The 24,555-nt window shown below is 41.4% G+C and overlaps 1 protein-coding gene across 4 annotated transcripts in view; it reads right to left on the bottom strand.

Annotated features, from left to right (window-relative positions):
• The window catches only part of LOC143764417 (nicotinamide N-methyltransferase-like), a 96,537-nt gene that overhangs the window by 5,612 nt on the left and 66,370 nt on the right, over positions 1 to 24,555 (bottom strand). For 2 of the 4 annotated variants that reach the window (XM_077249952.1, XM_077249951.1), the window contains one exon: positions 6,362 to 6,532. In XM_077249952.1, coding sequence (XP_077106067.1) covers positions 6,362 to 6,518 — 157 coding nt within the window. In that variant the 5' untranslated portion in view covers positions 6,519 to 6,532. Of the gene's footprint in view, positions 1 to 6,361; positions 6,533 to 6,693; positions 6,719 to 6,758; positions 6,855 to 24,555 lie in introns of those variants that run through there. The other 2 variants (XM_077249950.1, XM_077249953.1) reach the window with 2 other exon arrangements.

Genomic DNA, 24,555 nt, shown 5'->3' with positions numbered 1-24,555 from the left:
ATGTACACTTATTACACATATTAGTAATGTAATGTACACTTATTACACATACTAGTAATGTAATGTACACTTATTACACGTAGTAATGTAATGTACACTTATTACTCATAGTAGCAATGTAATGTTCACTTATTACACATACTAGTTATGTAATGTACACTTATTACACATAGTAGTAATGTACACTTATTACACATAGTAGTAATGTACACTTATTACACATAGTAGTAATGTAACTCACACTTATTACACATAGTAGTAATGTAATGTACACTTATTACACATATTAGTAATGTAATGTACACGTGTTACACGTAGTAATGTAATGTACACTTATTACACATAGTAGAATTGTAATGTACACTTATTACTCATAGTAGTAATGTAATGTACACTTATTACATATAGTAGTAATGTAATGTACACGTGTTACACATAGTAGTAATGTAATGTACACGTATTACACTATGTAATGTAATGTACACTTATTACACATAGCAATGTAATGAACACTTATTACACAGTAGTAATGTACAATTATTGCACATAGTAGTAATGTAATGTATACTTATTACACAGAGTAATGTAATGTACACTTATTACACATAGTAGTAATGTAATGTATACTTATTACACAGAGTAATGTAATGTACACTTATTACACATAGTAGTAATGTAATGTTCACGTATTACACATACTAGTAATGTAATGTACACTATTACACATTTTAGTAATGTAATGTACACTTAGTATACATAGTAACAATGTAATGTACACTTAATACACGTAGTAGTAATGTAATGTACACTTAATACACATAGTAGTAATGTAATGTACAATTACTGCACATAGTAATGTAATGTGCACTTATTACACATATTAGTAATGCAACGTACACTTATTACACATAGTGGTAATGTAATGTACACTTAGTATACATAGTAGTAATGTAATGTGCACTTATTGCACATAGTAGTAATGTAATGTACAATTATTGCACATAGTAATATAATGTGCACTTATTACACATATTAGTAATGTAACGTACACATAGTAGTAATGTAATGCACACAGTATACATAATAGTAATGTAATGTACAATTATTGCACATATGTACAATATATTATAGTATGATAAATATTATATAATAATATATAATAAATATTATAATATAATAGTAGCAATGCAATGTACAATTATTGCACATAGTAGCAATGTAATGTACACTTATTACACATAGTAGTAATGTAATGTACATTTATTATACATAGTAGTAATGTAATGTACAGTTATTACACATAGTAGTAATGTAATGTACACGTATTACACATAGTAGTAATGTAATGTACACGTGTTACACATAGTAGTAATGTAATGTACACGTATTACACATAGCAATGTAATGAACACTTATTACACAGTAGTAATGTACAATTATTGCACATAGTAGTAATATAATGTACACTTATTACACATAGTAATGTAATGTACACTTATTACACATATTAGTAATGTAATGTACACTTATTACACATAGTAGTAATGTAATGTTCACATATTACACATACTAGTAATGTAATGTACACTTATTACATATAGAAGTAATGTACACTTAGCATACATAGTAGTAATGTAATGTACACTTATTACACATAGTAGTAATGTAATGTACACTTATTACACATAGTAGTAATGTAATGTTCACGTATTACACATACTAGTAATCTAATGTATACTATTACACATAGTAGTAATGTAATGTACACTTAGTATACATAGTAACAATGTAATGTACACTTAATACACGTAGTAGTAATGTAATGTACACTTATTACACATAGTAGTAATGTAATGTACACTTAATACACATAGTAGTAATGTAATGTACAATTATTGCACATAGTAATGTAATGTGCACTTATTACACATATTAGTAATGCAACGTACACTTATTACACATAGTCGTAATGTAATGTACACTTAGTATACATAGTAGTAATGTAATGTGCACTTATTGCACATAGTAGTAATGTAATGTACAATTATTGCACATAGTAGTAATGTAATGTACAATTATTGCACATAGTAATATAATGTGCACTTATTACACATATTAGTAATGTAACGTACACATAGTAGTAATGTAATGTACACATAGTATACATAATAGTAATGTAATGTACAATTATTGCACATATGTACAATATATTACAGTATGATAAATATTATATAATAATATATAATAAATATTAGAATATAATATTAGTAGCAATGTAATGTACAATTATTGCACATAGTAGTAATGTAATGTGTACTTATTACACATAGTGATGTACAATTATTACACATAATGTAATGTGCACTTATTACACATAGTAATGTCATGTACACTTATTGCACATATTAGTAAGCGGAGCGGAGCTGCAGAGATCCGTCCTCCACGTCCTTCTGCCCGTGCTTCCTGTCTGACACAGTAGTGCGGCTGGATGACGTCAAAATTCAGCACGCTTTTGTGTCAGAGAGAAAGCTGCTGGCAACGATAATGCTGCGGGGAATGTGCAGAGAAGTGAGTGGTGCTGTGCTTGTGTGTGTGTTTGTGTGACTTGTGGAGAGGTGAGTGGTGTGTGTAGGTGGTGGAGAGGGCAATGATGGGGGTGGTGGGGGGAGAAAGCAATGACAGATGGTGGAAAGGGCAATGATGGAGGTTGTGGGGGAGAAGGCAATGATGGAGGTGGTGGAAAGGGCAATCATGAGGGTGGTGGGGGAGAAGGCAATGAAGGAGGTCACGGAAAGGGCAATGATGGGGTTGTGGGGCAGAAGGCAATGATGGAGGTGGTGACAAGGGCAATGATGGAGGTGGTGGGGGACAAGACAATAATGGAGGAGGTGGAAAGGGCAATGATGGGGTGGTGGGGGAAAAGACAATGATGGAAGCGATGGAGAGGGCAATGATGGAGATGATGGAAAGGGCAAAGATGGGGTAGTGGGGAGAAAGCAATGATAGAGGTGGTGGAGAGGTCAATGATAGGGTTGGTGGGGAGAAAGCAATGATAGAGGTGGTGGAAAGGGCAATGATGGGGTTAGTGGGGTGAAGGCAATGAAGGAAGTAGTGGAGAGGACAATAATGGGGGTGGAGGGGGAGAACAATGATTGAGGTGGTGGATAGGGTAATGATGGAGGTGGTGAGGAGGGCAATGTTGGAGGTTATGGGGAGGGCAATGGTGGTGGTGGAGAGGATATTGATGGAGGTGATGGGGAGAGCAATGATTGGAGTAGGGGAGAGGGCAATGAAGGGAGTGTGGGATAGAGCAATGATGGACGTGGGGAGAGGACAATGATGGGATGCAGGGGGGAGAACACAATGACTGGTGCGGGGGATTGGAATGGGAGGAAGGGGAACCTTTGAATGGATTTACGAACAGGGGGAGGAGGACATTAGATATGGATGTAAAATGAATTGGGTCGTGGAGGCAGGTGCTAAGCCTCTGATAGCGTCCATCCACCAATCTCACAATTCATTGTGATGGTATTGAGAACCTAAAATTTATTGGGAGAGTGGGAGAGGAGGGGACAAGGTGGACAGGACCCTTCATAATGAACTGAAAGGTGGGAGAAGACGCTGTCAGGGACTTGTAATGGATTGGGAGGTGGCAGAGGATGCTCAGTACCTGATAGTGTCTTCTCCCACCCCCAAATTCATTATGATGCTATTAAGGGCTTACAATGAATGAGGTGGGGCACAGGACAGGGACTAAAGCTATGTGCACACGTTCAGGATTTGCAGGAGAAAATTCTGCTGTATGTCCTAATGTGTGTGGTGCGTGGCTAATAGTATATTAATGGTGGGGTACATATTTGTATTCGGGGGGAGACACATGTATGTATACAATGTGACCTTGTTATTTTCAGGGCTGTGAAGATCGTTGTGACAAGACGAGTCATGACTAGGAGATGTCAACATGAAGGTCTAACCAGATGGAGAAGAAACAGGTGAAAGCGACTCTAACCAGACGAGACATGAGCGGTAAGTGCCTGGATATAAATAGAATATTTTTCTATCTACTGGCTAACACGGTACCAAGATATATATCTTTCCTGGATATAAATATAATTCTGTATCTCCACTGTGTGATTTGGAGTGATAATGTTTTTGTTTGTTTTTTAAATCCCTTATTCTACATTCTCACATTTATGTGAAACGGGCTCATAAAGTTTTATAGGTCTATTCACACATACATGAAAATTATGGATCTGAGAATGAGATCTGTGAGGGTCAGAGAATGTTCTGTTCTGATCTGACTTTGAGGATCAGGATAGGACATACTCAATGCGTCTGTAAAAGCAGGCAGCACACCAACACTGCACACGTATACAGGAATGTAGCCTTATGTGTAGCACAGTCCCTTAGTATATAGTGCACTCACTTATTATCTATAGCACAGTCCCTTAGTATATAGTACACTTATTATATATAGCACAGTCCCTTAGTATATAGTGTACTCACTTATGTACAGCAAAGTCCCTTAGTATATATGTACTCACTTATTGTGTATAGCACACTTAGTATATAGTGCACTCAGTTATGTATAACACAGCCTCTTAGTATATAGTGTACTCACTTATGTATAGCACAGTCTCTTAGTGTATAGTGTACTCATTTATTCTGTATAGCACAGTCTTAGTATATAGTGTACTCACTTATTATGTAGAGTACAGTCCCTTAGTGTATAGTGTACTCACTTATTATGTATAGCACAGTCCCTTAGTATATAGTGTACTCACTTATGTATATCACAGTCCCTTAGTATATAGTGTACTCACTTATTATGTATAACACAGTCCTTAGTTACATAGTTTCATCTTTTATTATGTATAACACCATCCCTTATTGGATACCATCCTCTCTAGTTATATATGGTGCCGTCCCTTATTATATACAATAGCTTCCTCTGCTGTTATGTACAGTGCTGTCTCTTACATTGTGCATTCTTGTTATTTTTGTTATTCACGGCACCCTCTTTTATTACATAGTCCCCTCTCTTGTTAGATATAAAATGACTGCTGATGGAGCAGCCGGTGACCAGACGACCAGTCCATCAGCTCCTCCATGAGAAAAGAGGCTTTCCCATGCTCCATCAGCCATCATTGCATTATATATCTAACAAAAGAGGATGGTATATAATAAAGACAGGGCTCTATATAATCTGATATGTAAAGGATGGTGCTGTACAAAACAAGAGAGGGCACTGTGTGATAAGGGACGGTAATATACATAATAAAGGAGACTATGTAATATATACTGTACATGTATGTGTGTGTGTGATTATATATATATATATATATATATATATATATATGTATATATATATATATATATATATATATATATGTATAATATAATATAGCTTTGTTGCCATAAATGGAGGAGGGCCTAGACACATTTCTTGCACAGGGGCCCCAAGCTGTCATTGTCCACCCCTGATGTAATGTACAATTATGACATATAGTAGTAATGTAATGTGCACTTATTACACATAGTTATGTAATGTAATGTACACTTATTACTAGTGTTGAGCGATACCGTCCGATACTTGAAAGTATCGGTATCGGATAGTATCGGCCGATACCCGAAAAGTATCGGATATCGCCGATACCGATACCCGATACCAATACAAGTCAATGGGACACCAAGTATCGGAAGGTATCCTGATGGTTCCCAGGGTCTGAAGTAGAGGAAACTCCCCTTCAGGCCCTGGGATCCATATTAATGTGTAAAATAAAGAATAAAAATAAAAAATATTGATATACTCACCCTCTGACGCGCCCTGGTTGTAACCGCCAGCCTCCGTTCATAAGAATGAGCGCTTGAAAGTCCTTAGATGACGTCGCGGCCTGTGATTGGTCGCGGAGCGGTCACGTGACCGCAACGCGGCCAATCACAAGCCGCGACATCATCTAAGGTCTTTCAAGCGCTCATTCTTATGAACGGAGGCTGGCGGTTACAACCAGGGCGCGTCAGAGGGTGAGTATATCAATATTTTTTATTTTTATTCTTTATTTTACACATTAATATCGATCCCGATACCGATTCCCGATACCACAAAAGTATCGGATCTCGGTATCGGAATTCCGATACAGCAAATATCGGCCGATACCCGATACTTGCGGTATCGGAATGCTCAACACTACTTATTACACATAATAGTAATGTAATGTACACCTAGTATACATAATAATAATGTAATGTACACATACTACACACTTATATAACACTGCAAACTTTCTACGGTTAGAAACCCCATTGAACCTTGACAGTATATTCTGTGAACATCCGCACGGCTGGTTGGAGTCTTACATACCTGAAGAGAAAATATTATTCAGAAATGTCAGCAAGAATGTTGACTCTTTATCGATTTCCTGGGTTTCGGGGTCCACTGCATAGAAGGTATCCAGATATTTCTTTGCATTAAACTTATTATCATAAACATGGTTATGAGACGTGGGCACAATCTCCATCCTTTGTTACAAACCTGTTGGTGAAAGGTGAGAAGATCCATTTATTGCTTCTCATTACCTGACACTGTACTGTACAGACTATGCTGAACCACAACTCCTGCACAGACCTCTCAATGGATCCAGGACCAGACAGACAGCTGCATCTTCCTAAGTAATCTGCATCTAAGAATCTTACCTTTATCTACAAGTATCATTTTCTTTACACATAGTGTTGGAAAAGGGATTAGATGATCTCCTTACCTTCAGCAGATCCTCCGCTTGTGAATTGCTAAACAGGCTTTACCTTGCAACCTGATCCACTTTTGTAAGAATCCTCCTTCCTTACAGAGCTGTAATCAGAAACCTCACAACTTTCATGTGAGTTATGGTAACAGACCAGCCCAGTCCAGAAAAACCTGCCTCATCATCATCACTGGCCTCACCAAATTATATCATTATTTTCTTTCTTTCTTTCTTTCTTTTTTTACTAATGTTTATCTTATTTTGTAAATAATTAATTACTTTATTTTATGGATCAGTAAGATCTTGCTGGGACCAATTTTATATTTTTTTATACTGCTTTTGCGCAATTTAAAAACTTTAAAAAAATAATATTTTTTGTGTTGTTATAATGTGAAAGTCATAACCTTTTCAATTTTTTTTTTGGTTTAGCTGTTAGGGGGTACAAGAGCTAGCCTACCCCTTCTAGCTAACCACTTTGATACCATAGATATCATTGACCACTGCATCTAAGGTGCTAAATGACAGGGATCTAAATTTTCTCTGATTTGGGCCATAGAAGCGGGGTGATGGCTCTTTGCAACAGTCGGCACCTGCAAGTGATTGATTGAAGTAGATACTGGGTGATGGCTCTTTGCAACAGTCGGCACCTGCAAGTGATTGCTAAAAGTAGAAGCTGGGTGATGGCTCTTTGCAACAGTCGGCACCTGCAAGTGATTTTTAGGAGTGAAATCTGTTACATTTCATGCTCATTCAGACATCAATTTAAATAAAGGAGGACATAGAGTCAAAAATACAAAAAAATTAAGCAAAAAAGTTTTTTTTATTAAATACTCAAATATAATCATATCATTATTAATTACATGGGTCTCATACAGTACATCTGTGAATAAATCCAAAATATGTATTTAAATGACCAAGGAAAGGAACGTGCGAGGCAGAACGCTGAGCATCTGTATTCCATATAGCAGATCTAAACAGGTGATTATGTGCCTAGTCAATACAATGTAACAGATTGCAACCACCGTTGCTCCTGCTTAAATGACAACACCACCATGTAAGTTGCTTCACATGCCCATCATTCTTATATATATGCATTTTAATAAGGGTAATAATTACCCATGAGTGTGTCCAATTCACGTTCCAACCATGGCCACAAACGCCGCCGCATGTTTCGCGTACCAATAGTCTCGCTTCCCCAACATCAGTTTGTCTCTTATGAGTACTCTCCATTTTTTCATGGAAGATAGTCTATTTCAGTGTTCCCAACTCCAGTCCTGACCATGTTTCCAAAGTATTGCCCTGGTGAGGAATTATTGGCTGTGCATGTCATGCAATCCTCACCTGTGAAATACTAAGGAAATCCTGAAAAAATGACCGGTTGGTGGCTCTTGAGTACTGGAATTGAAGAACACTCTATGAAGTAGTACAAATGTCCAATTTTTACTTGGACTGAGTAGTCCATACAAAAGCATGGAAACTTGTCCGATATTAAGGCAAGTGTCAGATCAAGATCTCCAATGCAAGTCTATGGGTCGGTGAATAAGTTGGATATCACTTAGATGCCATCCGTGAATGCTGTCCGATTTGACTTTCCTGTTGTTCTGAGATGTCTGGGAGATGCCCTACTAGAATCCACATGTTTTCACTTCAGGAAATTGGCTGGAACAGGTTACTGCCTTTGTTTGCCTCTCTATGGCACAGAAACATTGCCATGCCCTCATTAGATGTAGAGCCCATGATATCACTGGTGAAGGGTCATCCCAAACTTTGGGATAACAAGTGTCAGGGCTACCATGATTGGACCTTAATTGATATCAATAGAGGGAGTTTTCCTGGCGATTGGGATGACGCAGTAGTAGTGACAACAGTAGTTGCCAACATACACCTTCTTTAATTTGTTTTTGTCCCTGTTGTGTCTTGTGTGTCTGTGTTTTTGGCATCTTTTCTTTTTTTTACTTACAAATATTTGGGGTGTTATTTGCCATCTGTCACTGACTATTTTTCTTGTCTCTTGAATTTTCTGTTATCGACCTCTATTTTTTTCAGATGTTTGATTATTTTTTGTTGTGTGTTTTTAATGATTTATAAACAGGATTGAGTCATGTGTAAGTTATTTAGTCCCTATTGTTGAGGGTACTCTATGTATATTTGGCTACACCATGTACGAGTGCGGCTTGCTTACTTTTGGCTTAGGATTGTGATACAAAAAATGTTCTCATATTTGCAATATTGACACAGTTTGTATGTTGTATACAGTCCATTTTGTAAAGCTGCACTGGCGGAGATGTGCGGACCAATCCTGGGGGAGCAACACCCCTAGCGGTGTGGCTATGGTACAAAGAAGATTCAGTATGTGTATTTGCAGCGCCCCAGAGTCCTGGTCGTTGCAGTGATGTCGCTCTGCCACTAAGGGGAGTGATGTTACGTCTGATTGCACTAAAGGAGTTTCTCTGACCAGGTAACACTCACACTACACTTCACACTACGGCCACCAGGGGGGGTGGTTCTATCTATTAGGCCACTCCTCACACTCTGGTAAAACTGGGGGTTGGACAGGAAGACAGAGGGAGAAGTAACTGGGAAGAGCTAGTGAGAGGACCTGTCAGGGATGAGATCCTGGCAGACTCCTAAGAGCAGAACTAACCAGTGAACAACGGGAATACAGTAAAGAGGAATTAGGACCAGAAGGAGTCGTGCTGTTAGACCGAGGCAACATCCTTCTGAGGCGCAAATAGTCGGTGGCCGGAACGCCGAGCAAGTAAGAGACTCTAAGTATTACTTCAAACCACGGCAGGGCAGCCAATTATAGGTTGGCTGCCTCACTTAACACCTAAGCAGACAACGGAGGCACTTGTGGGAGAGGGGCGACTCTAGGGTCCCGGAAGAACTCCAGGCCTACCCCGTCATACGGGTGCGTCCTACCATATCACAGGGGGGACGGAGAGAACGAACATCAGAGACAGGCAGAATCAGTTGTGAGGACTATCCCGGGAGCTCAGCAGGGAAGAACTACAACACCCAGCGCTAGAAGGTAGACACTGATTCCCACCTGTAAAGGGAACTCCTGATGTGCCTTTGGACCGGCCGGTCTCTGACAGCCCTGTTGACAGCGCTCTGGACTGAGGACTCTAAAACCTTCAGTAAAGAGGTAAAGAGACTGCAACCTGGTGTCCTCGTTATTTACTACGACCTACACTGCACCGCAACATCACCACCATTTACCACCACTTTTCATTGGACGCCCCTCAGCAGGGTCACGGACCGGGTCTAGCCACCGTGACAACCCCAGAGCAGAGACTCAGAGGCCCGGTACCGGGTACCCCTCGGCCCTGCGGCAGTGGGGGCGCTCCATATTATTTGAAATCTTGAAACTATGCTGTATTTAATGAGTATTGTGATATGCTTTTTGGAAAATGTTTAGCTTTTAAATGTACCAGTATATTCATTTATTTTATTCACTTACATAACGCCATCAATTCTACAGCGCTATACATCATGCCACTAGTGCAGCTATGTGTACAGAATGGACTCATTTGCATCAGTTCTATGTAGAAAAGCTAATAAGGAATGTTTTCGTACTGTTAGTTAGTAAGTACTGTTAGTAATGTTTTAGTAAAACTTTTATTGAAGACCACCCATATTAAATGTTACTTTACGACACCTGTTTAGGTCTTTGCCTCTGGTAGACTGCATTAAAGCATATTGTATATACTGTTTTTTTGTCCCCATAGTGTTTTTTGGAGATACATTCACATCCATTTCTCACTTGTATATGAGGAAAATAAATGCACAAACAGCGATGGTGCTTGTACCGCACGACTACCTAGCGTCAAACCACACTGCTGATTTGCCATTTTCTTCTTCATTTCCTATGCATGTGAAATGCGAGACTTCCACAACCCATTGGTAAATGAGTGGCCCTTCGCAGTGTGCACATATTAACCACTGCCTCTTGATCTGAAGTATGAGGACTGTAAACACCTCTGGAACAACCTCCATGAATTAGTTTGAAGACACTGGCCATGTGTTGGTTGCACACAAACATTATGTGCAATCCAGAAGTACTTATTAGCAGAGCAACCATTAAGAATGACTATGGCAATGTCAAAAAATATTTTCTTTTAACTAATAGTTTTCACTCTATTTGTTGAACTCAAACCATCTATTGATTTATCAACAGAACAGATGACAATCTCGATGAAGATGTGGATGAGGAGCTTGTTGCCGGCCCCTCAAGCTTGCAGCAAATGTCTGCAAGGGATACCTCCTTGGGGAGGCAAGTTGGTCCCAATTCAGATCCTGCTTCTAACCTCCAAACTGAGAGAGAAACAACTTAAGAACCAACTGTCTAGCTGTGTCAGTGCATGCAAGCACTGAAGGAGGAGCAGCAAGCCTGAAGAGCAATTTGCCCAAGAAATAGATCGGAAGGTGTGGGTGTTAAATTAGGAAATACCACCTGCAAGGATGATTTTGAGTAATTTCTCAAATCTTTTGCCTTATTCTTGCGCCAAGTACCCTGCACAATGCAAATACTTGTGCACTGTGCCATGATGAGCATATTGGAAACCGCCACACTCCCTAACGACTGTATGCCCCTCCTTGGCTGCATTGTAAAATTACACAGTGTGTATGAGTCATACAATCCCTTGGCACCACATGGCAATGTGCCCCCATATGGAAGGTATAACTCTCCTTACTAACAGCCACATCCACCTCCACAGAAACATCAGACATATTTTAGGTTCACATGAGTTATTAATATGGACACCATTGACTGCCACACGCAGTTATGGGCACCAAAGTTTAGACACTAATGCTGAGACTGTGCCACACCCTCAGGGCCACTCATATGTCCTACCCACCCTGTCATGATCTCCATGGCCAGAGAACTAGCATAAGCCTCAATAGGAACAAGCTCTTGGAAGATGTAACTATACTGACCATGAACTAAACCTACCGCATCATCTAGAAGTAGCCAGGTAGCATGTCCTACTTTTTATCCCTATATGCCCAGCGCCGGCCGGAGAACTAAATAATGCTAGCAGAGGGAAATATAAGACCTGACTCACCTCTAGAGAAATGCCCAAAAAGGAGACAGAGGCCCCCCACATATATTGGCGGTGATATGAGATGAAACAACAAACGCAGCAGGAAAATAGTTTTAGCAAATTTGAGGTCCGCTTTCTAGATAGCAGAAGACAGAAAGCATACTTTCATGGTCAGTAGAAAACCCTAACAAAACACATCCAGAAATTACTTTAGGACTCTGGCATTAACTCATAATACCAGAGTGGCAATTCCTGATCAACAAGAGCTTTCCAGACACAGTAACGAAACTGCAGCTGTGAACTGGAACCAAAATACAAAAACAAAACATGGACGAATGTCCAACTTATCTAGTAGATGTCTGGGAGCAGGAACAAGCACAGAGAGGCTTCTGATAACATTGTTGACCGGCAAGCATCTAACAGAGAAGCCAGGTTATATAGCGACACCCAGATCTAATCAGAACAGGTGAACAGGGAAGATGATGTCACAAGTTCAATTCCACCAGTAGCCACCGGGGGAGCCCAGAATCCAAATTCACAACAGTACCCCCCCCTCAAGGAGGGGGCACCGAACCCTCACCAGAACCACCAGGGCGATCAGGATGGGCCCTATGAAAGGCACGAACCAGATCAGAGGCATGAACATCAGATGCAGTGACCCAAGAATTATCCTCCTGGCCGTATCCCTTCCACTTGACCAGATACTGGAGTCTCCGTCTGGAAACACGGGAGTCTAGGATTTTTTCCACAACGTACTCCAACTCACCCTCAACCAACACCGGAGCAGGAGGCTCAACGGAAGGCACAACCGGTGCCTCATACCTGCGCAATAACGACCGATGAAAAACGTTATGAATAGAAAAGGATGCAGGGAGGTCCAAACGGAAGGAAACAGGGTTAAGAATCTCCAATATTTTATATGGACCGATGAACCGAGGCTTAAACTTAGGAGATGAGACCCTCATAGGGACAAAACGAGAAGACAACCACACCAAATCTCCAACACAAAGCCGAGGACCAACACAATACGGTGACGGTTGGCAAAAAGCTGAGTCTTCTCCTGGGACAACTTTAAATTGTCCATCACCTGCCCCCAGATATGATGCAATCTCTCCACCACCGCATCCACTCCAGGACAATCCGAGGATTCCATCTGACCGGAGGAAAATCGAGGGTGGAACCCCGAATTACAGAAAAACGGGGACACCAAAGTGGCAGAGCTGGCCCGATTATTGAGGGCGAACTCCGCCAATGGCAAAAAAGCAACCCAATCATCCTGGTCAGCAGACACAAAACACCTCAGATATGTCTCCAGGGTCTGATTAGTCCGCTCGGTCTGGCCATTAGTCTGAGGGTGAAAAGCAGACGAAAAAGACAAATCTATGCCCATCCTAGCACAGAATGCCCGCCAAAATCTAGACACAAATTGGGTTCCTCTGTCAGAAACGATATTCTCAGGAATACCATGCAAACGAACAACATTTTGAAAAAACAGGGGCACCAACTCGGAAGAAGAAGGCAATTTGGGCAGGGGAACCAAATGGACCATCTTAGAAAAACGGTCACACACCACCCAGATGACAGACATCTTCTGAGAAACAGGCAGATCTGAAATAAAATCCATCGAGATGTGTGTCCAAGGCCTCTTAGGAATAGGCAAGGGCAACAATAATCCACTAGCCCGAGAACAACAAGGCTTGGCCCGAGCACAAACGTCACAAGACTGCACAAAGCCTCGCACATCTCGTGACAGGGAAGGCCACCAGAAGGATCTTGCCACCAAATCCCTGGTACCAAAAATTCCAGGATGACCTGCCAATGCAGAAGAATGTACCTCAGAGATGACTCTACTAGTCCAATCATCAGGAACAAACAACCTATCAGGCGGACAACGATCCGGTCTATCCGCCTGAAACTCCTGCAAGGCCCGCCGCAGGTCTGGAGAAACGGCTGACAAGATAACTCCCTCCTTAAGAATACCTGTGGGGTCAGAGTTGCCGGGTGAATCAGGCTCAAAACTCCTAGAAAGGGCATCCGCCTTAACATTCTTAGAACCCGGTAGGTACGATACCACAAAATTAAACCGAGAGAAAAATAATGACCAGCGCGCCTGTCTAGGATTCAGGCGCCTGGCGGTCTCAAGATAGATCAAATTTTTGTGGTCAGTCAATACCACCACCTGATGTCTGGCCCCCTCGAGCCAATGGCGCCACTCCTCAAACGCCCACTTCATGGCCAAAAGCTCCCGATTCCCAACATCATAATTCCGCTCAGCGGGCGAAAATTTACGGGAAAAGAAGGCACAAGGCCTCATCACGGCGCAGTCAGAACTTTTCTGCGACAACACTGCCCCAGCCCCGATCTCAGAAGCGTCGACCTCAACCTGAAAAGGAAGAGTCACATCAGGCTGACGCAACACAGGGGCAGAAGAAAAACGGCGCTTAAGCTCCTGAAAGGCCTCCACAGCATCAGGGGACCAATTAGCAACATCAGCACCCTGTCTAGTCAAATCGGTCAATGGCTTAACGACATCCGAAAAACCAGAAATAAATCGACGATAAAAGTTGGCAAAGCCCAAAAATTTCTGAAGACTTTTAAGAGAAGAGGGCTGCGTCCAATCACAAATAGCTTGAACCTTGACAGGATCCATCTCAATGGAAGAGGGAGAAAAAATATATCCCAAAAAGGAAATTCTCTGAACCCCAAAAACGCACTTAGAACCCTTGACACACAGAGAATTAGACCGCAAAACCTGAAAAACCCTCTTAACTTGCCAGACATGAGAGTCCCAATCATCCGAAAAAATCAGAATATCATCCAGATACACTATCATAAATTTATCCAAAAAATCGCGGAAAATATCATGCATAAAGGACTGGAAGACTGAAGGGGCATTAGAAAGACCAAAAGGCATCACCAAATACTCAAAGTGGCCCTCGGGCGTATTAAATGCGGTTTTCCACTCATCCCCACAATAGAAACACAACCCATTTTTCCGTCTAAAATTCTGCCGCTCGCTTCTGGACAGAATTCTATCACACTGCATGTTTTCTGGCGTCTTCTCAGTGGACACCGCCAGATGGTGCACTGGTTTGCGCTCCCGCAGACGCCTATCGATCTGAATGGCCATTGTCATGGACTCATTCAGACTTGCAGGCACAGGGAACCCCACCATAACATCCTTAATGGCATCAGAAAGACCCTCTCTGAAAGTAGCCGCCAAGGCACACTCATTCCACTGAGTAAGCACAGACCATTTACGGAATTTTTGGCAGTAAATTTCAGCTTCATCTTGCCCCTGCGATAGGGACATCAAAGTTTTTTCTGCCTGAAGTTCCAAATGAGGTTCCTCATACAGCAAGCCCAAGGCCAGAAAAAACGCATCCACATTGCGCAACGCAGGATCCCCTGGTGCCAATGCAAAAGCCCAATCTTGAGGGTCGCCGCGGAGCAAGGAAATCACAATCCCAACCTGCTGTGCAGGGTCTCCAGCAGAACGAGATTTCAGGGACAAAAATAACTTACAATTATTTCTAAAATTCTGAAAGCTAGATCTATTCCCTGAGAAGAATTCCGGCAAAGGAATTCTCGGCTCTGATACCGGAGCATGAACAACAAAATCCTGCAAACTTTGCACTTTCGTGGCGAGATTATTCAAACCTGCAGTTACACTCTGTAGATCCATTATAGACAGGTGAACATAGAGCCATTCAAAGATTAGAAGGAGAGAGAAAAAAAAGAAAGACTGCAGCATAGACAGACTGGCAAGTGATCCAATTAAGAGCACACTAACTACTAGAGAAAAAAAAAAAAAAAAAAAAATTTTCAGCAGACTTCTTATTTCTCTCCTTTCTCAGCCAAGGATTTTAACCCTTTAGAGGGCCGGTCAAACTGTCATGATCTCCATGGCCAGAGAACTAGCATAAGCCTCAATAGGAACAAGCTCTTGGAAGATGTAACTATACTGACCATGAACTAAACCTACCGCATCATCTAGAAGTAGCCAGGTAGCATGTCCTACTTTTTATCCCTATATGCCCAGCGCCGGCCGGAGAACTAAATAATGCTAGCAGAGGGAAATATAAGACCTGACTCACCTCTAGAGAAATGCCCAAAAAGGAGACAGAGGCCCCCCACATATATTGGCGGTGATATGAGATGAAACAACAAACGCAGCAGGAAAATAGTTTTAGCAAATTTGAGGTCCGCTTTCTAGATAGCAGAAGACAGAAAGCATACTTTCATGGTCAGTAGAAAACCCTAACAAAACACATCCAGAAATTACTTTAGGACTCTGGCATTAACTCATAATACCAGAGTGGCAATTCCTGATCAACAAGAGCTTTCCAGACACAGTAACGAAACTGCAGCTGTGAACTGGAACCAAAATACAAAAACAAAACATGGACGAATGTCCAACTTATCTAGTAGATGTCTGGGAGCAGGAACAAGCACAGAGAGGCTTCTGATAACATTGTTGACCGGCAAGCATCTAACAGAGAAGCCAGGTTATATAGCGACACCCAGATCTAATCAGAACAGGTGAACAGGGAAGATGATGTCACAAGTTCAATTCCACCAGTAGCCACCGGGGGAGCCCAGAATCCAAATTCACAACACCACCCCCTCCCAAACAGCCATTCAAACCTCAATCCAAAACCCACAACCTACAAGTGATTCTACTTATTCATTACAGGAGGACTTATTTAACTGTAGGGTTCAATTAACCATGTAAAATGTCTAAAATAACATTTATGTGCACTTACCTAATCTATTTCCTGTTTTATGTGTCATGATAAGCTATTGTTTTTGGATTAATTTTAAAAAATAGTTTCTGTTTAGTTTACATTGTGAAATACAATAGAAGGTCAGTTGTGTTTGTCTCCCAACATATATGAGCCATGGCACACAAAATGGCCAAACAAGAGTTTATTTACACACACATATTAATGCTTGGTTACAGTGAACAACACTGTCTGTAGATCAAACTGATCCCTTCTTCAATGGAAATTGGTTGTTGGCCTAGTTGTGTACACACTTACTATGTTGTTGCTCAAGTTTTCAGCAGCAATATATCATCCCACATTTTTAACAACAATCAGTGTATGAAATTATTGTAATTATTTAGTTTGTTGCATAAATTGTGCACCCATTACGGTACCTACAAAATAATCAGTCAGGCCTCAAGATAGAGAAGACAAAGGTAGAACCGTTTTGCTGACAGCAGCATGACACAATAATTGATGGCAAAACGTCTTTGAGGACGGAGCAGCTCCCGCACAGGCAATGAGTGCTGTTGCTAAAATGCCCAACTGATTAAACATGGTCCCAAATCTGGGATATATTGCTGATGCTTATTCCTGCAATGCATACAGTTGCATGCAAGTGTAACTATACCCTCATACCTGAAGGATAAGCCTCATCCAATAGAAATTCCAGAATGCAACTGTAGCTGCTATCAATGGTTTTCAAATTTGAATAATGTGCAGATTTCAAACTGTCACTTAATGATACAATGTTGCAATTGCATGTAATCCTGCCCAGTTCAAGTCTAAGTAATTGGGCTTCCCACAAAAATGCTTTCACAAATGATGCCTATATATCACTAGATTGTGGCCCGATTCTAACGCATCGGGTATTCTAGAATATGCATGTCCCCGTAGTATATGGACAATGATGATTCCAGAATTCACGGCAGACTGTGCCCGTCGCTGATTGGTCAAGGCAACCTTTATGACATCGTCGCCATGGCAACCATTATGACATCTACGTCGATACTGTGCCCGTCGCTGATTGGTCGAGGCGAATTCGCGGCAGACTGTGCCCGTCGCTGATTGGTCGAGGCAACCTTTATGACATCATCGTCGCCATGCTGTGCCCGTCGCCTGGCGGCCTCGACCAATCAGAGACGCGGGATTTCCAGGACAGACAGACAGAAAAACCCTTAGACAATTATATATATAGATTATGCTCAGGATGATTATTAATCAATTAGCAACATTTTATATATTTTTGAGTCTCTGCATGCAGCACATGTAGTGTATGCCTGGCATATCTTAGGCAACAAAAATTGATTGATGGTAACACTAAAGTCATAAACCATTTCATTTAATTTGATAACCAAAACTCTGTTTATCTGAAACATGCATATCAAAATCTAAATGCACTGCTATCATGCACAAGACTTGGGATATTACACCTATGCAATGATTATGCAAGGTGAGTATTATACACTGCTCAAAAAAATAAAGGGAACACTTAAACAACAGAATATGACTCCAAGTAAATCAAACTTCTGTGAAATCAAACTGTCCACTTAGGAAGCAGCACTGTTTGACAATCAATTTCACATGCTGTTGTGAAAATGGAATAGACAACAGATGGAAATTATTGGCAATTATCAAGACACACTCAATAAAGGAGTGGTTCTGCAGATGGGGACCACAGACCACATCTCAGTACCAATGCTTTCTGGCTGATATTTTGGTCACTTTTGAATGTTGGTTGTGCTTTCACACTTGTGGTAGCATGAGACGAACTCTACAACCCATACAAGTGGCTCAGGTAGTGCAGCTCATCCAGGATGGCACATCATGCAAGATGTGGCAAGAAGGTTTGCTGTGTCTGTCAGCGTAGTGTCCAGAGGCTGGAGGCGCTACCAGGAGACAGGCCAGTACACCACGAGATGTGGAGGGGGCCGTAGGAGGGCAACCACCCAGCAGCAGGACCGCTACCTCAGCCTTTGTGAAAGGAGGAACAGGAGGAGCACTGCCAGAGCGCTGCAAAATGACCTCCAGCAGGCCACAAATGTGCATGTGTCTGCACAAACGGTTAGAAACCGACTCCATGAGGATGGTCAGAGTGGTCAGATTCACACTGAGCACATGTGACAGACGTGACAGAGTCTGGAGATGCCGTGAAGAGCGATCTGCTGCCTGCAGCATCCTTCATCATGACCAGTTTGGCAGTGGGTCAGTAATGGTGTGGGGTGACATTTCTTTGGAGGGCCGCACAGCCCTCCATGTGCTCGCCAGAGGTAGCCTGACTGCTATTAGGTACCGAGATTAGATCCTCAGACCTCTTGTGAGACCATATGCTGGTGCAGTTGGCCCTGGGTTCCTCCTAATGCAGGATAATGCCAGACCTCATGTGGCTGGAGTGTGTCAGCAGTTCCTGCAAGATGAAGGCATTGAAGCTATGGACTGGCCCACCAATTCCCTAGACCTGAATTCGATTGAACACATCTGGGACATCATGTCTCGCACCATCCACCAATGTCACGTTGCACCACAGACTGTCCAGGAGTTGGCGGATGGTTTAATCCAGGTCTGGGAGGAGATCCCTCAGGAGAACATCCGCCGCCTCATCAGGAGCATGCCAAGGAGTTGTAGGGAGGTCATACAGGCATGTGGAGGCCACACACACTACTGAGCATCATTTTCTTGTCTTGATGTATTTCCACTGAAGTTGGGTCAGCCAGTAATTTGATTTTCGGTTTTGATTTTGAGTATCATTCCAAATCCAGACCTCCATGAGATATTAGTTGTGATTTACATTGATCATTTTTATGTTTTATTGTTCTCAACACATTCCACTATGTAATGAAAAAAGATTTGCAACTGAGATATTTCATTCAGTGATATCTAGGAAGTGGTACTTTAGTGTTCCCTGTATTTTTTGAGCAGTGTATATTCAAAATGTTTGAAGGTTTTTAATAGCAAATGTCATCAAATAATCAAATTTGCTGAAATTTGAATTCAAATTTCGCCAGATCAATTCATTTGTAATTGTTGGAGCATTGTAAAGGAATCCCAAAAGTTTTGTATGGTTTTAAGACTGATTATCCACAGTCTGGTCAAAGGATATGAAAGACTGCATGTGCATAAACTGTATCAATGGTCCACTCTCTCCCACACACCTCCTGTAGGTGGGACTGGTTTGGCTGCATGTTACTCACACGTTACTAATCTCCTATGACATTTCTGCCTTTTCCACAGTTAGTCTGGAAATACCTGTGTGGGACGTGTAGTCCAGTGGGGTTGGTGCAGTGTGACAGGCAGGCAGTGACTACAGGAAAAGTTCAAAACAAAGTCTCTTTAATGTCCAACGCACTCACAAACAGAAAACAAATGGTATCCTCTGGATCACAGCCGGAAATCAAAACAGTACGTATCCGGGACTGGTTGCCGTGGGCAACTGCACCACAGTACTACACTGTTACTTTACACCGGTTGAGCTCTGCAGAGCCATCTGCTCTGCAAGTTTGCAAACCAAGACTGACACACCCAACCCTTTGCTACAGGGTTTTCAAAATGGAATCTGTGGCCGTAGGCCTGGAGGAAGGTGAGGGCACCACTAACATCCTGTAGTTCGCTCCAAAAATAAAAGCCCATGCCGGGTTTTTAAAAAATCTGCCTTGGGCAAATAGCTTGCCGAAGACCAAACTTATTTTTATTTTGCACTGCAATCACAGCTATATCTGTGACTGCAATGCACTGCAGCAGTCTTAATACATTTCTATGTGCATCCTGGGGGATACATACCGTCCCTCGCATATAACACCTGTCACTACCTCACAGATGTTACTATGCATCAAAGGTTCAAACTGTACAAGGTTTATAATGGCAAATATTCGGTAGTATATGATGTGACTAGGAGCAGGTAGTAATGGAGATAAGGGATTATGGCAGGACTCTTATGCAAATTATTGTATTGGGTATATAGATGTACATGTATCACAACAACATACATCACTATGGAAGTATTTGGGTGTCCCAGGTATGGTGGTGTATGTGTCAGACAGTTGTGATGGAGTACACAGCGAGCCCATCATTATCACCCACCAAACCAGTTCCTAAGAGCCGGTATCACACAATTATCCCATTATTCAATTATAGTAAATGGCTAAATGTAAAAAAAGGCAAACAGCAGTGCAGGAAAAGACTCGTAGAACTGAAGATATATATACTGTATATCTACATACATAGTACATTGCTTAAAGGGAAATGCCAGGTTCCCCATGCCTCCAACCCAGCAGCATTCACCTACATATGACTAAATTCCTTGCCTAACCAGCCCTGAATAATGTTATACAGTTTAATTAATGTTTAAAAAAAGCATTTATAACCTTTGCTTTTCCTATGCTTATAAGGGCTTTGACTAGTCGATGGGGGGCGTTAGTTTCCCCAGACTACAGTAGTCAGACCCTTTTTCCAAGTTATCACACCCCTGTGGGCATGATAACATAATTTGCACGAGCTGGCATCATGCAAATCTCGCAAATTCGCTCCCTCATTTCGGCAGCATCACTGCGCCTCCACAGCTGGGTGTACGCTTCCCGGCTCCAAAGGCGCGCTGCGCATGACCGGAAGTTCAGATCTGAAGTTAGGTCTTTTAAACTTCTGGACATGAACGAGATTTGCATGATAACATGAAAAGAATTGTCATATGTATGTGAATGCTGCTGCGTTAGAGGGTATGGGGGACCTGACAAGTTCCCTTTAACGGAATAGATGAGAGTAAAGCATACCTGTGCAATCCGCAATCTGCAAACAAAGCTAGGGGTCTCATTTCAGCCTTTGGTGCCCCTATAGAATAGTACTTCCATGCCCTCTTGGGAAACAAAAAAATAATATATATATGGTGCGTTTAATAGGACGTGGTGACCCTGGAAGGTAATACTCTGGATATATTCCCTTGTTTACACCCTCTTTTTTTGATAGCACTTTGCACTTTAATTGAATCCTGGTATATGATTGTTTTTGTTACACTAAAATGTGTTGAGGCACAAGGCACTTTGGCCCATATATAAAACACACTTTTTTTGTATTTAGGATCTATATTTTTTTTGCACAGTTGCACTTTTTTTACTTGCACCTTTGAGGGATTTATCATACATAAACAGGGTTGTCATTACGTTGTATATTGGAGCATATAAGTCGGCTCCTAGTCCTATCATGCGCACGTATGTTTAATATTGTTGCCAGTTTTATATAATAAAGGCATTTTATAATTTATTCCCTTTTTGATGTTTCTCTGTGGATCTATTGTCTGGTTGTTTGGGCTGTGCTCTTTGCTGGGTAGTACTCACCCATTGTTTCACAGAGCACTGGTACCACGTTTTATTGTTCTATACACATATATACACACATATAAATGTGTATATATATATATATATATATATATATATATTTTACTGTTGTATATTTTATTAGGGTAATTTACAGTACATCTGTGATTTTAATATTATATATTTGTATGTGTATATATACATAGTACAATGAAACTCAACTCACCCCACTCCTCCCCTGGTGATGGATACTACTTCCCACCGCAGTCCTTCCTTCTTCTGTAGTCTGCCTGGCAAAGACAGCGCCATGATGTAATGTCATTGCCCTGCCTGTTAGACTCCCTGCAGGCCACAGACCTAAAGCAATAGTGGAGCAGGGAGCCGATGGCTCTCTGCTCTGCCGCAGTTTTCAACTTTATTCACATCATAAGGACAAGGTTAATATTGAAAGCAGTGCCTGTCCATAGATGCCACCTCACCTTCCTGCCCGATCACGGTTGCTATTTCGGTGCCATTGGGCATTAGCACTTTCCTTTCTCTCATTGCACAGAGTAATTGGTGCTTCTGTTACGCTGAGTCATATTTCTTTCCCTGGGCTTTGGTAGTTTTAGCATAATTTGATCTACATTTTTAATCATTTTAATAACTGTACAAAAAAAGAGCCAATCTGTGATACATTTGTGTAAGTAAATGAACAGACGAGAAAACTGGTAGTTATTCAATATTTTTTTAAGAACATCTGCTTAAGTATTTTTCACCTGAGGGCAATTCCTGGCTATGATCAAATAACATAAAGGAGTGGAGGACTGAATGCGCAGGAGAGAATCCAGTCATTCATCACAATCTGTGCATAGCGTGATCATCAAGGGTTGTAAATGGGTAAAAATAGGTCCTATTATGTCAGCATTACTATAGCTTGTAAGAGTCTTGATTGTGAATGGGATCACATCTCCTGTAATCTGAATTCAGCCCATTGATTGAATTTGGCCCAAAAATTCAACTAGAATCTAATTTATTTTGAGATTACAGTTTCCTAAAATTGCTGCCACCACACACTGCAGAAGGTTGCTTCGGGCAGAGAAGGATCACAGGACCTTAGGCGCGGCCTCATACTGCATTGCAGCCATTACATATTATGGTACAGCACAGCCAATCAGGAGGGACTATAATAGTCTGTATAGTACTACACGTCATATAGTATTGCAGTACAGTATGTTGTAGACTGTATAAAAGCTGAGGCAGGGAATGCAGCAGTCATTTTGGGATTAATCTGTTTAGCAAGAGTACTTCAAAGCTTGGAACTTATTCATGGAATTAGGAAGACAAAACCATAAGACACCAGAATAAAATGTACAGATCATGTGTGACAGCACAGCAGTGAAGAACGATTACCATCCCTTTACCTATAGCTATGTACAGTATGCTGAGGTCACTCTGACAAACTAAGGTTGTGTTTGCATTAAAGAGCTTAAAAGGAGATGGATACAGCCCTAGGAGGCCTCAGAGTGTTACACACATCATTTCAGGGCATCTGGAGGCACGGCAGAACTTGCAATTCACAGGACAAAATTGGCAAATTTGAATTTCAAAAATTTGATTTATTATAGGGTTGTAGTTAATAGATGAATCCGTTACAATATTCCTTGGTCTGATCAGGAGGTGTAAAGGGGTCTGTATGAATGTGCAAGCTGACAGGCGTTAGGACCAGCCATCTCCCCAATCTGAGGTCTGGGTGTAACTCTGATTTCGTAGTGGATAAGGTTGGAAAAAAGACACAAATCCGTCCTACTATCCTTATACGCTGATCCAGAAAAAGGCAAAAACCTCATAAGGAAGAAAAATTCCTTTTCATCTCTAAATACGGCGATCAGGATAAATCCCTGCATCAACGTCTCATGTCCGGTAATCTACTGTAGGCAATTTGTAATGTTAGATTTTATAAAAAAAAGGCATCCAATGCACGAAGCCGGTCACAGATGGCTGCAGGTCCCAGCGAGCATGCAATGTGTAGAAAATGTCAGAGCCTGGAGGAGCGCGCATCGAGAGAACCACGTGGCAGGTATTACGGAGAACTGCTATGTAATGAAGCAGCCTGCAGGCTAAAGAGAGCCCTAATTTATAGAGACAGAAGAATACTACAGCAACTGCTGATTTTAACCCCTTATAGCACAATGACATACCAGTATGTCACAGAGCAGGGGAGGGTGCATAGAGTGCGCTCTGTGTTATACAACTGGCATCTGCCGCTAACAGCAGTGATCAGAGCTGGCTCCAATCGCTGCTGTAAAATTCCATAAATGTCGCTGTCAAATTTTGAGCGATCCTGGCCGGTCATCCATTTGGGCTCTGATCAGCCTTCCCGTCAGGTGATTGCAGAGTGCTAATAGGTTGCAATGGCCACCAGGGACCTTCTGAAGACCACGATCCGATCCATCGCAAACATCTTGGCACTCCTGTGTTATACTCCTGCGTTCTAGGATATCTGTATTTTAACAATGTAATGCAATACTGTGGTGATTTCCCTAGGAGAACTAAAAGATAAAGAATAAAGTTAAAATAAAAAAACTATACAAATTCCAATAACTTTCACCTTTTTTTCCAGCTGAAGTAAAACAATTGAAAAACTTTTGACTTTTTTTTTAATCATCCCTGCTTGATCAACAATGCAACAGACAAGCTAAAATGCTATACTTCTACA

The sequence above is a fragment of the Ranitomeya variabilis genome, chromosome 4 (assembly GCF_051348905.1).
Source record: "Ranitomeya variabilis isolate aRanVar5 chromosome 4, aRanVar5.hap1, whole genome shotgun sequence".
In the NCBI taxonomy this organism is placed as follows: domain Eukaryota; kingdom Metazoa; phylum Chordata; class Amphibia; order Anura; family Dendrobatidae; genus Ranitomeya; species Ranitomeya variabilis.
This window is presented reverse-complemented; position numbering and strand designations above follow the sequence as displayed.